This window comes from Gymnodraco acuticeps, unplaced genomic scaffold (assembly GCF_902827175.1).
Source record: "Gymnodraco acuticeps unplaced genomic scaffold, fGymAcu1.1, whole genome shotgun sequence".
In the NCBI taxonomy this organism is placed as follows: Eukaryota; Metazoa; Chordata; class Actinopteri; order Perciformes; family Bathydraconidae; genus Gymnodraco; species Gymnodraco acuticeps.
In genome coordinates, this window is record NW_022990305.1 from 292,725 (window position 1) to 306,975 (window position 14,251).

Below are 14,251 nucleotides of genomic sequence, written 5' to 3' on the forward strand. Positions count from 1 at the left end.
TAATTATATGCATTCAAATATATATTGTCAACCTCTTCTGTGTCAAAACTAGCATTGTGATCCATGTTTATTAATACGTTAGACCGGCCGCTCTCCCCCACGTGATGTCACACGTGGGAGGTCACATGGGGAGGCTTTTTTTATGCAGAAGTAAAAATGTCTTATAAAAACAACGCCATATGTCACTGTAGTATATATTTCTGTATATTTTTTTGAAAATGTAGTACATCATTTTCCTACACATTTATTCACTGGTGTGTCGAACCTGCAAGTTGCTCTTTAAAGTACCAAAAGTAAAAGTAGTCGTTGTGCAGATTGGTCCATTACAGAATAATATATATGATATGTTTGATAATATAACAGTAAGGATGGGACATTGTTGACCTCAACTGATGGAGTGTTAGGGCGTTGGAAGGAACACTTTGAGGAACTCCTGAACCCGACAACTCCGCCCTCTATGTTAGAGGCAGAGCTGGAGTATGACGGGGGATCAACACCAATCTCCCGGGGGGAGGTCACTGAGGTCGTCAAACAACTCCACAGTGGCAAAGCCCCGGGGGTGGATGAGATCCGCCCGGAAATGCTGAAGGCTCTGGGTGTTGAGGGACTGTCATGGTTGATACGTCTCATCAACGTTGCGTGGAAGTCGGAAACAGTACCGAAGGAGTGGCAGACCGGGGTGGTGGTTCCCCTATTTAAAAAGGGGGATCAGAGGGTGTGTGCCAATTACAGAGGCATCACACTACTCAGCCTCCCCGGGAAAGTTTACTCTAAGGTACTCGAAAGGAGGGTCAGGCCGATTGTCGAACCTCAGATTGAGGAGGAACAATGCGGATTCCGTCCTGGTCGTGGAACAACGGATCAGCTTTTTACTCTCGCAAGGATCCTGGAGGGGGCCTGGGAGTACGCTTATCCGGTCTACATGTGTTTTGTAGACTTGGAGAAGGCGTATGACCGAGTTCCCAGGGAGTTACTGTGGGAGGTGCTGCGGGAGTATGGGGTGAGGGGGTCTCTACTCAGGGCCATCCAATCTCTGTACTCCCAAAGCGAGAGCTGTGTCCGGGTCCTCGGCAGTAAGTCGGACCCATTTCCGGTGAGGGTTGGCCTCCGCCAGGGCTGCGCTTTGTCACCAATCCTGTTTGTAATATACATGGATCGGATTTCGAGGCATAGTCATGGGGGAGGGGGTCTACAGTTCGGTGGACTAAGGATTGCACCACTGCTTTTTGCAGATGATGTGGTTCTAATAGCTTCATCGGTCTGCGACCTTCAGCACTCACTGGATCGGTTCGCAACCGAGTGTGAAGCAGCTGGGATGAGGATCAGCACCTCCAAATCTGAGGCCATGGTTCTCAGCAGGAAACCGATGGACTGTCCACTCCAAGTAGGGAATGAGTCCTTACCCCAAGTGAAGGAGTTCAAGTATCTCGGGGTCTTGTTCTCGAGTGAGGGAACAATGGAGCGTGAGATGGGCCGGAGAATCGGAGCAGCGGGAGCGGTACTGCAGTCGCTTTACCGCACCGTTGTGACGAAAAGGGAGCTGAGCCAGAAGGCAAAGCTCTCTGTCTACCGGGCCATTTTCGTTCCTACCCTCACCTATGGTCATGAAGGATGGGTCATGACCGAAAGAACGAGATCGCGGATACAAGCGGCCGAGATGGGTTTTCTCCGCAGGGTGGCTGGTGTCTCCCTTAGGGATAAGGTGAGAAGTTCGGTCATCAGGGAGGGACTCGGAGTTGAGCCGCTCCTCCTTCGCGTCGAAAGGAGCCAGTTGAGGTGGTTCGGGCACCTAGTTAGGATGCCACCTGGGCGCCTCCCTAGGGAGGTGTTCCAGGCACGTCCAGCTGGGAAGAGACCAAGGGGTAGACCTAGGACCAGGTGGAGGGATTATATCTCTTCGCTGGCCTGGGAGCGCCTTGGGATCCCCCAGTCAGAGCTGGTTGATGTCGCCAGGGAAAAGAAAGTTTGGGGCTCTCTGCTGGAACTGCTACCCCCGCGACCCGACCACGGATAAGCGGAAGAAGATGGATGGATGGATGGATGGATGTTTGATAATGATTGATCATTAAAGTGTTTTTAAAGCTGGTAAAGGTGCAGCTAGTTTGAATGACTTTGTATACTGCAGGGTAGCTTGTGAATTTACTCCGGTTGGAACTAAAGTCTGATTTAACACTTGATTATATTTCACATTACATTACATTGCATTTAGCTGACGTTTTTAATCCAAAGCGACTTACAATAAGTACATTCGACCAGGAAGACACAACCTTGAAGAAAACGGAATAATATAAGTACATCAGGTTTCATAGAGCCAAACATTTCAAGTGCTACTCAACTGGCTTTAGGTAAGCCAGTCCTTTATTAGTATATAAGTGCTCTGTTAGCAGTTCTTTGTTAGTAATTCTAACGCTCGAAGTGGAGTCGAAAGAGATGAGTTTTCAGTCTGCGCCGGAAGATGTGCAGGCTTTCTGCTGTCCTGATGTCAATGGGGAGCTCTTCCACCATTTTGGAGCCAGGATAGCAAACCCACGTGTTTTTGCTGATGGGAACTTGGGTCCCCCTCGCAGCGAGGGTGCAGCGAGTTGTTTGGCTGATGCAGAGTGTAGTGCACGCGCTGGGGTATACAGTTTAACCATGTCCTGGATGTAGGAAGGGCCAGATCCATTCGCAGCATGGTATGCAAGTACCAGTGTCTTGAAGTGGATTCTAGCAGTTACCGGAAGCCAGTGAAGGGAGCGGAGAAGCGGAGTGGTCTGGGAAAATTTAGGAAGGTTGAAGACCAGACGAGCCGCTGCATTCTGGATGAGCTGCAGAGGTCGGATGGCACATGCAGGTAGACCAGCCAGGAGGGAGTTGTAGTAGTGAGGTGACGAGAGCCTGGACCAGAACCTGCATGGCTTTCTGGGTCAGCTGGGGGCGTATCTTCACATCATTCATCCACATCTGTAAAGTAACTAAAGGGATTCAATACATGTAGTGGAGTAAAAGTAGTATACACTGGAAATACTCAAGTAAAGTACAAGTACCACCTAAAGTAGTACTTAAGTACAGTACTTGAGTAAATGTACTTCCCACGTCTGCTGTTAAGCTACTTCTTAAATGTAGCTTGGTTTTGTGTTGACTGTATTGTTAATACTTATTTCAGAGACCCAGCAGGTGAAGGAGCACTGAGAGCAGCATGGAGGAGAACAAAGAGACTCCCAGGACTCAGGTCAGTGTTCACTTCATCACAATATATTCCTAACACTGTTATGTTATGATGTTCAAGTGTATGTCAGTATGTAGTGTCTCTACTTTAAGCCTACTTGGTGCCGATCTTAAAATGTACGCAAATGTCGCCTACAGAACTTTATGACATCTCTAGTTCATTGTGACCAAACCGGTTTCATAAAAGGTCGTCTAGCCTCGGACAATCTCAGGCGATTGCTGCACATCATTGACGCTAGCAAAGATGATAAAACACCAGCGGCTGTATTATCTCTGGATGCTATGAAGGCTTTTGATAGACTAGAATGGTCATACCTATGGGCTGTTCTAGAGATATTTACAGTGACAGTGGTCTCCGCTCTTTTCAGGATCTTAAAGGCTGTTATGACCTTCCAGGCACCTCTTTCTTTTTTTATCTACAGCTTAGGACAGCCCTTAAGGCTTATGGGGTCCCATGGGATCAACAATTAGCATGGCAGGGATCGACAGTAACGGTTGCCAGGTTGGCAACCATTCATAAAAAATGTCAACCACTTCTTGGCCTTTGGTTGCCATCAGTGGCAACCATTTTTTAACATAAAGAAATAAGGACAGCAAACAGCAAAATGTGCACTCCAAAATAGATACAAGTTAATTATTTGTTGTTTTTAAGAGTGATATTTAATTATTGTTGTGACCAGTCGGAACCTGATACTTAGTTGCACGTGCATTGGTGTGATTACGGAGCCAGAAAGCGATGCACGTTTACTCGCTTGCGCGGTGCGCCGTGTGTTTGTTTTACAAAACATGGCGAAGCAAATTAAGTTGTTTGACTGTGGGGTAAAAAGTTCGGCCAACCCGTCAACATCTCAAACGAATGTTCAAAGTGATTCAACTGATAAAGCGCTAGATGAACCCGAACAAAAAGCAAAGAGGACATGTGTAAAGTCTTGGGAGGCGGAATATATGTACATGCTGCTCTGTTGTCCATTCACTTCCGGTAAAAGTTCCTTCAAAAATAAGAATCCCGATCTAATTACTACCAAAATAAAAGTGCTTAACGAAACTTTACCATAGGAAAATATTGGCATACAAATATAATCACTTCTATAAAAAGGTAACACATTTTAAATATAGTTAGACATATTAAAGGTATTTTACAGCATTAGTCATTAATATCTAATTCTTAACTGTGAATAGTTTTCATTTATTTAACATTAGAAATGTATTAGTCTGGCCAATCCAAGACTTCAATGCTGAAGGGCCAATGGATCTGTGGTGGGGGTCAGCACAAAGGTCAAGAAAACCCACATTTGAAAGGGAGACAACGGATGACGAAACTAGTGACTTGCTCAATTCATTTGTGAGGGATCTGTGAAGAACATGACAACAGCTGCACTACTGGTGTGTTGTATACCAGCAATTGAGGGTGGACAAGTTTACTACCACTTAAGTTTCAAATAATTGTGTTAATTACTTATTGTAAAGCATTTGAACATTCTTTTGTGTCACATGTTCATTATTAAGTTGATGTATAACTGTATAGTATCTTAATTATTGAAAATATAAGGTGACTAAAAATGTCAACCGTATTTTCAGTTTTGGCAACCAAAAGCTGATGCCTGGTTTTACCACTTGCACAGCATCCATTCCACATACTCATCACTGATAGAAGAACATCCAGGGGCTTTGTCTCTGTTTTATACTCACCTACTTGAGTCCTCTTATGGTGACCTTCCCTTAGATAGACTGTGGAGTAAGCATGTCCCAGAATTGAGACCAGGCGTCTCGCAATCCCGACCACCAACAAATCCACCTGATCTATGCGCATAGAACTTACCTGACACCCAGAAGGCTGCATATGATGGGTCTTCTGGCAGTGTACCCTTTGCTCCATGGGGGCTCTTGGTACATTTCTCCATATGTTCTGGGAATGCCCGCCTGTTGCTCGCTTTTGGAACGGGGTCTCCTATAAGTTGTCCGACATATTTTCTTTGACTCTACCTGTATCTGTGTCTGTTTTTCTTTTAAATGACTTATCTCAGCTGCCGGCTACTGGTTACCAGAAAATACCTCTTTATGCTGGCCTTACGGCTGCTAAGAAATTGGTTGCTATGAGGTGGAAACAACCCAACAAGCTCTCAGTGACCTGCTGGTTACTAACGTTTTCTTGACGTAGGCTACTGTCCACCCTTTGCTCCATGGGGGCTCTTGGTACATTTCTCCATATGTTCTGGGAATGCCCGCCTGTTGCTCGCTTTTGGAACGGGGTCTCCTATAAGTTGTCCGACATATTTTCTTTGACTCTACCTGTATCTGTGTCTGTTTTTCTTTTAAATGACTTATCTCAGCTGCCGGCTACTGGTTACCAGAAAATACCTCTTTGTCTCTGTTTTATACTCACCTACTTGAGTCCTCTTATGGTGACCTTCCCTTAGATAGACTGTGGAGTAAGCATGTCCCAGAATTGAGACCAGGCGTCTCGCAATCCCAACCACCAACAAATCCACCTGATCTATGCGCATAGAACTTACCTGACACCCAGAAGGCTGCATATGATGGGTCTTCTGGCAGTGTACCCTTTGCTCCATGGGGGCTCTTGGTACATTTCTCCATATGTTCTGGGAATGCCCGCCTGTTGCTCGCTTTTGGAACGGGGTCTCCTATAAGTTGTCCGACATATTTTCTTTGACTCTACCTGTATCTGTGTCTGTTTTTCTTTTAAATGACTTATCTCAGCTGCCGGCTACTGGTTACCAGAAAATACCTCTTTATGCTGGCCTTACGGCTGCTAAGAAATTGGTTGCTATGAGGTGGAAACAACCCAACAAGCTCTCAGTGACCTGCTGGTTACTAACGTTTTCTTGACGTAGGCTACTGTCCACTCCTAGTTAAGGAGTGCAATAGCGGTTTATGGGTGTCGACAGCTGAAAAATGTAAGGAGCGGATCTAGCTATCTTAACTGATACAGTTGTTAGCAGTCATTGGTCCTGAGAGTTTTTTCCTCTTGTCTGATTGTGGTTATTGTTTGTTTCTTCTGTATTTTTTGTAATTTGTGTTGTGATTGTACATTGTATTTTACTAAATGTGTGTGAATAAAAAAATCTATGGAAATATCGATTTAAAAAACAATTACAACATTTGGAAACTTTAAATGTTATAAAGAGGTAAACATTTGGAAATATAATTAGGAATACAGGAAATAAAAAACAATTAAAATGAAAAATAATGTCAATATCAAAAGAAACTCCTCGATAACAAGCATTAAAGTAATGAACACATTCATTTTTACTATTATATATATATATATATAATATTATGCAGAATTAGGGCTTTTGATGCTGGTACTTTCAGTACGTTTAAAATAGTTGTTTACCTTTACTGCTGCATTTGAGTGAATCTTTAACAGTTATTTAATAGCATTTGTTGAGAACGATTAGTTGAAAATGATAGATCAATTACTTTTGTTTTTGTTCAAGAAGACATGTTGCAAAAGATTGTAAAAAAATGTACTTAATGAATGTCTCTCTGTATGTCTGTTGCTTTAGAACCAGAGAGGAACACAGGGACTCAAACTTCACAGCTGTGACATGTGTGGCAAATCCTTCAAGAGATCTAGAGACTTAAAGAGGCATCAGAGGGTTCATACTGGAGAGAAACCGTACAGCTGTGACCTGTGTGGGAAAACGTTTTCTAGAGATAGTAACTTAAAAGTCCACAAACGCATCCATACTGGAGAGAAACCGTACAGCTGTGACCTGTGTGGGAAAACTTTTGCTCTTAAATGTGCTCTTCAAGCTCACCAGTGCATCCACACTGGAGAGAAACCCTACTCGTGTGAAACTTGTGGGAAATTGTTCAGATTATTGAGTGATTTTAGAAAACATGAACGCACTCACACTGGAGATAAACCCTACAGCTGTGACCAATGTGGGAAAACATTTTCTCAGGGTAGTAACCTTAAATCCCACCAACGCACTCACACTGGAGTGAAACCGTACTGGTGTGACGAGTGAGAACAAATGTCCTCATGGTAGTTCCCTTAAAGTCCACCAGAGCATTTCCTCTAATGTGTCAACAAACTGAACTCTGGCTTCAGCAAATGTTTTTAATTTTCTGTGCTGGACATGTTTGCAAGTTAGCTCAAATTAAGCCTAGTTTGATTAATTAAACGTCAAACCTCAGAAAAGTTGTAATAGTAAAAACATTTGTCTTCGTGTCATATCTTTAAGTTACTTTCTTAAAACATATTCGACTGTTACATATACCATTGTGTACGCTTTTTTTTGTGCTATATATATACTCTTTTTTTGCTCTTTCAACATTATATTGACCACCAGTTTTTTTTTACAAATGTATATACTTTTTGTTTAGTTATATTCTTGTATTTTCAGTTGATCCTTTGCACGTTTCCCCATGAATAGAAAAAAGTATCTGACATGTTTTGTTTCATTTCATAATAAGAAAGGAAACTTGTCCAAAAGCTTGTTCTGTGTCTCTGAATATGCTTTTAGTAATTTGGTTCACACACTGATCACAGCTCCTCCACAGTTAACTATTCTTCATTAAAACCTGAGAGACACGGGGGGGTTGTTGACTTCAGAGAAGAAGGGTATCCCTTACACCTTTCTTTTCATGATTTCCCTTTTAACCCTGTAAGGTTGTAGTTTTACAACATTACTTTAAGCTATCCTAAAAAAGTCAGGACATTATTTTGTTTTTTTAAAGATTGACATAGTCAAAAGGTTCTTTTGTTCAGCCTCACAATGCTATTGGGTATTAAATGTGTTTATAGGTCCTGCCCTCTGGCCATAAACTCACACAACGAGCAACATCTCCTTGTGTTATTGGACAGGATTTGTCAGATTCAAGTAAGTATAAAGACTCAAAATGTTTTTTTTGTGATTATTACAATGTCTAGAACATGTACACCTTCAGCTTTTGTGAAATACATTCATCAAATTCGATTTTGAGCAGCTTATGTCTTTGTTTCAATATTACATACCTGGGTCAGTGTGGTAGTCAAAATAGCATGTGCGCCTTTCATGGACATTGCCCTTCTTATATGTTCACATATGAAAAATATAATGTATTTGATAATTCACTATAACTAAGTTCTAAATGTGTCCTCTGTTAAGATTTTGAATTAAGATGCCCTTGCTGATGAAAGGAGGTTGTCACTCAAAATCTCACGATACATGGCCCCATTCATTCTTTCCTTTACACGGATCAGTCGTCCTGGTCCCTTTGCAGAAAAACAGCCCCAAAGCATGATGTTTCCACCCCCATGTTTCACAGTAGGTATGGTGTTCTTTGGATGCAACTCATCATTCTTTCTCCTCCAAACACATCTAGTTGAGTTTTCACCAAAAAAGTTCTATTTTGGTTTCATCTGACCATATGACATTCTCCCAATCCTCTTCGGGATTATCTAAATGCTCTCTAGCAAACTTCAGACGGGCCTGGACATGTACTGGCTTAAGCAGGGGGACACGTCTGGCACTGCAGGATTTGAGTCCCTGGCGGCGTAGTGTGTTACTGATGGTAGCCTTTGTTACTTTGGTCCCAGCTCTCTGCAGGTCATTGACTAGGTCCCCCCGTGTGGTTCTGGGATTTTTGCTCACCGTTCTTGTGATCATTCTGACCCCACGGGGTGAGATCTTGCGTGGAGCCCCAGATCGAGGGAGATTATCAGTGGTCTTGTATGTCTTCCATTTTCTAATAATTGCTCCCACAGTTGATTTCTTCACACCATGCTGCTTACCTATTGCAGATTCAGTCTTCCCAGCCTGGTGCAGGTCTACAATTTTGTTTCTGGTGTCCTTTGACAGCTCTTTGGTCTTGAACATAGTGGAGTTTGTAGGTGACCAAATACTTATTTTACCGAGGAATTTACCAATTAATTCATTAAAAATCCTACAATGTGATTTCCTGGATTATTTCCCCCCATTCTGTCTCTCATAGTTAAAGTGAGAACTTGCACAATTGGTGGCTGACTAAATACTTTTTTGCCCCACTGTATATTGTTTGTTTGCGGATACAAGCGGCCGAGATGGGTTTTCTCCGCAGGGTGGCTGGTGTCTCCCTTAGGGATAAGGTGAGAAGTTCGGTCATCAGGGAGGGACTCGGAGTTGAGCCGCTCCTCCTTCGCATCGAAAGGAGCCAGTTGAGGTGGTTCGGGCACCTAGTTAGGATGCCACCTGGGCGCCTCCCTATGGAGGTGTTCCAGGCTCGTCCAGCTGGGAAGAGACCAAAGGGTAGACCTAGGACCAGGTGGAGGGATTATATCTCTTCGCTGGCCTGGGAGCGCCTTGGGATCCCCCAGTCAGAGCTGGTTGATGTCGCCAGGGAAAAGAAAGTTTGGGGCTCTCTGCTGGAACTGCTTCCCCCACGACCTGACCACGGATAAGCGGGAGAAGATGGATGGATGGATGGATGTATATTGTTTGTACACATGGTACTTTACATATATATCGGTTTGTTTAAGGTGTCCAGGTGATGCAGACAGGCTGGACCAGAGAGTGAGAGACAGAACTGGACTCCTCACAGCAGTGAACTTCAGCTCAGGTACAAAGACTCTTTTTTTCATACTGTACAAAGAATCAAGAAATATATTGGTTTAAATGAATGAACTGATATACATTCCATTAAACAATACTAAATACTAGATCACCTACACATCAGTTAAGTTGAGGGTTTTTTCCATGCAAAAAGTTACATTTAGATATTAACAAGCACTATGATTTTGTCAGCTTTCTAATTTAATGTATTAAAGGCAAAGATATTTAACACATAGCGAGAACTGCTACTATTTATCTCTCAATATTGTCTGTAAACATCGTGGTAAAAGTTATTCTTTCAGTGAGACAACAGAGCAAGCTTCTACAGTTGCACTACGTTTTGATAACAGTTAAACATTATTTTGATAATAACATATATTTAAATGTTGCTGAACTTCATACTTTTCATTCATAATCTGATTGTCTTTGTAGCTCATTGTTGAAATAAAAAAAAAACATTACAATTACAAAATAATTATATCTACAGCCCCTAAACACACAAACACACCGCTTTCATAAATAACACACTTGTTCTACAATAATATGTTTTATGTTTCCTGTAATTTTTGTTAGGAAAGGACATGCCTGAAAGACACGACATTTTCTCCTTCTTTGAGGGTCAAGAAGAACATCCAAGAGGAACATTAAAAGCTGATGCTATGAGATTTTAAGACCAGTACACTAAGAAACTACTTTTATTGTAAAAACAGTCAGCTGATCGAATGCACCTATTTCCACATCTACACTCCATCAGCTGATTATTTCTATTTCCCTCGCTTTATGAGCTTCACATCACTTGTGCCTTGTACCGCAGAGTTTGCAACGTCACAAATAAATGGGGCCAATCTTCAGTCGGATGTGAATGTGTAATCTAACATTTTCAGTAAGAATAATGGACGAAAGGAGTGCAAATACAAATACAATTTACTGAAATGTGAACCAAAACGTAATCAAATGTTTTAAATAAAAAGTACATATGGACAGAAGGTGTAAATCTAGTAAATGTATAAGTAAACACATTTAGTCAAATAACGTGACAGACTAGGCCTGTGCAGTTGGTATCAGCTTTGCCCAGCATGGGCTCCTCCATCAGGCCTGGTCCTCCTCGCAGAGGAAAGACCCTCAGTCCTCTCCAAACCAACAGACAGGACGTCCATCACACGGAGGTTTCTCCCTGAAGTCTCTGCAGCCCTCTGGACACCACGCTGTCTCAATCCGTCCACACTGAATATGAGAGGAAATGAAAATAATAAATGCTTTAGACAATAAGAAATATAAAGTTGACTGTTGAGTTGCTCAGTTTTTTTAGATTGTCAATACTATTACTGTATAACTAATATATCAGGTTAAGAGGCACATTCAAATAAAGATTGGTCTTTAAATACATGTTGTCTTTTGAATTGTTTGTCTAAAGTGAAGGATCTAGAACTGGTACTTAGTTTTAATGATACAGGGCCCTTCTCACTTCGGTTAAATGGATTCCTTGCATCCCTCACTTGCGTCGTTTCCCTGTGACTAGTCCCTCCCACCAGGGAAGCATGGAGAGACGCAAGGAAACCACGAGAAGCAGGGAAATTAGTTTTAAGAGCAATGGGACGTCCTTTCCTCCGGAGCGTCACGTGAAGCAATGTCCGTTTGTGATGACGCTGCACAGCTGATCGTCTGATAGCAGCTCTGTCCCCGTTATTTTCACAAAAACCCCCGCCTCTGTTAGCACACATTTACTGACACAAACATTTGTATCATCTGTTGTAGACCCAAATAAATATAATCAAATAAGAACTCATTCTCAAAAAAGATAAACGCCATTCTTAAAATATAAATGAACAATAGTTTGATTAATATTGATTAGAGTGCACAATAGAAATAAAATAATTGAGAGAAGAAAAAGAGATATGTTATCTATCAAAACCCAGTTAGATTAACATTCATTGGATTGCACACTTTGTTTGTTTGTGTGGATATGTAGCACATTAACATTTTAATAGCACTTAATGACTGACTGAATGGAAATGACAATAAATGAAAATGTAAAACGAAAAAAGTGATCATGAAAATGGTTCCAATAAATGAAGAAAATGATTTTTGACCACTTTGTTGTTCAGATATACCACATATTTGTAACTAAATGATACATTAATTGAAACAAAACACGGTATAAACTGAGGAGTGACTCCCGTGAGGTTCATGTATTTTCTTCACTCCGCTGCTCTCATGTCAAGAAGCATCAGATCAGTGCATGCACTGCCTCGTCCAATCAGTGAGCGATACACAGTAAGGGGGCGGGGCGAGTATCTGAGGATTTCATCGGAGGATGGTCTGGTGGTTCCTCGCTTATAGCTCCTCCATTATCGCTCCTCGGTCCTCGTTCTGGCAAAAATAAGGCCATTGGGACGCTACTCAAGATGGCGCAGACAAATCAACTTCCGGTGAGACCGAGGAGCGAGGAAATGAAAAATAAGAGAAGTGAGAAGGGCCCACAGTCTGGTTATTATGCTGTTTGGAGGAGGCCTCACAGGTAAGAGCACTAACTAGCTACCATCACATGTACCTTAGCTTGACTTAAATGTATTAAACGTATAGTTAAGTAATATCAAAATATAAATAACTAATGTCATGCAAACATATTAATATTTGCTTGATTCCAGTGTTGAATTTAGCACAATTGCATACAAACGTTAAGGGATTTTAGGATTCTGAAGTATTATGCTAAAAACTCAATAACTTAGATTATTATTTATAGTTTTGCTGAATAGTTTCATGTCCGCTTGCCTTAGAAACGTAAAATGCCACGGCAGTGTGCAGATGGGGAGCATGTTAGCTTAGCTTGGTCGCTTCAGCTAGCTCTGGAACTTTCAGCTTGGTGGCAGGAGGTCCCGCCTCGGCTCCGCCTCTTTGCCCTTATTTGGAGCAGGCTGGAGTAGGCGGGAGTTGAACTCTGAAGTCACTGTCGAGCCGTTTGTGGCCGACTCCGCCTACTAACGGAGCGTCCACACAGCAGCGTACGTTGACGCTTGGAGGTGGGCGTATCTGAAGCTTGGGGATTTTTTGCGAGCAACACGACCAACAACCAATCACATGAATCTCCCGCCCCCGACATACAAAGCAATAGCAATGTTAAAACGAAGTAAACTGGATATAAAATCCCCAAACAGGCGAAAACCTACCAGTTTCACCCACTGTCTCTGCCACCTCCCTCCATGCCTCGCTCCTCCGGTTTGTATCCCGGTAGATGAACAGAGACTGATCATACAGCACCGGGTGATTCACTACCGCTACAATGAATTTTCCCTCCATTTTTTTGAATATGAGGAAATGACCTGCGTAGTCTCTCCCAGCATACACGCGGTTTGATTGGCTAGCGATTGTACTGGCAGATTTGAATAAACGGGATTTCATTGGCTGACGCCTCCGTCGAGGCGTCAAAAGTTGAACATTGCTCAACTTTTGACGCCAGCTACGCCAGCAACGCTCCACGTCGCTTCCCAAAATGCAGTTCGGCTAAAAGTGACGTCACCCCATTCAAAGTGAATGGGCAGAAGCGTTGGAAGCTTCAACGCACGCCGCTGTGTGGACGGGCCGTAACGGCCCGTCCACACAGCAGCTTTGAACAAATCTTGAAAATCTTGGAGCTGGGCGTGTCTGACAGCTTGGGGATTTTTTGCGAGCAACACGACCAACAACCAATCACATGAATCTCCCGCCCCCGACATACAAAGCAAAAAAAAACGGGGATTTTATGCGAGCAATATATATATATATATATAAACTCCCCAAACAGGCGAAAACCTACCAGTTTCACCCACTGTCTCTGCCACCTCCCTCCATGCCTGGTTCCTCCGGTTTGTATCCCGGTAAATAGTCTGGTCGTAAAGAACCGGGTGATTTGCTACCGTAATTTCTCGTTTGGAATATGAGGAAATGAACTGCGGTCTGGCTCTCCCTGCTTACACGCGGTTTGATTGGCTAGAGCTTCTACTGTCAGATTTGCATAAACGGGTTTGATTGGCTGACGCTTCCAGCTCAGCTTCAAAAGTTGAACATTGCTCAACTTTTGAATCCTGAACATCCTGGAAATCCTGGAAATCTTCGCTTCGCTCCCCCACAATGCAGTTCGGCGACAAGCGAGGAAAAGTGACGTCATCCCCATTCAAAGTCAATGGGCAGAGAAGCGTTGGAAGCGGTGGAAGAATCGTCTAAAGCTGCTGTGTGGACGTACGGTAAGGGCTTCTCGGCAACTCTGCAGAATCCTATGGGTGACGTCACGGACCCTAGGTCCATTTATATATACAGTCTAGGATTTTGACTCATTCCCATTACATTGTTGGTCCTTTTGCATCTATTTGTGTTGTCATTGTTCTGGTTTTGGAGTCAGACTCCCAGCCTGAAGTGTCTGAATTAACTTTGTCCTCACTGCCTAACAACCCCCTCCCCCACTTGAGTCCTGCAGAGATTTGTCCCTCCCGCATTCCTGTTAGTTTGGGGGAGGGAACATAAGGAAACAG

At 42.8% G+C, this 14,251-nt stretch overlaps 1 protein-coding gene across 1 annotated transcript; it reads left to right on the forward strand.

Annotated features, from left to right (window-relative positions):
- Positions 1 to 2,945: 2,945 nt before the first annotated feature.
- LOC117550337 (zinc finger protein 239-like) lies at positions 2,946 to 7,202 on the forward strand. The gene is made up of 2 exons (XM_034222736.1): positions 2,946 to 3,211; positions 6,735 to 7,202. Exons 1-2 carry the CDS (start codon positions 3,179 to 3,181, stop codon positions 7,200 to 7,202), a joined length of 501 nt encoding a protein of 166 aa, XP_034078627.1. The 5' UTR covers positions 2,946 to 3,178.
- The last annotated feature ends 7,049 nt before the right edge of the window (positions 7,203 to 14,251 follow it).

What these genes read in the sequence shown, in the direction of transcription:
- LOC117550337 (XM_034222736.1), top strand. Translation starts at nt 3,179, where the DNA reads ATGGAGGAGAACAAAGAGACTCCCAGGACTCAG. An exon ending in AAGAGACTCCCAGGACTCAG is followed by an intron (nt 3,212 to 6,734) that starts GTCAGTGTTCAC and finishes CTGTTGCTTTAG; the next exon opens with AACCAGAGAGGAACACAGGG.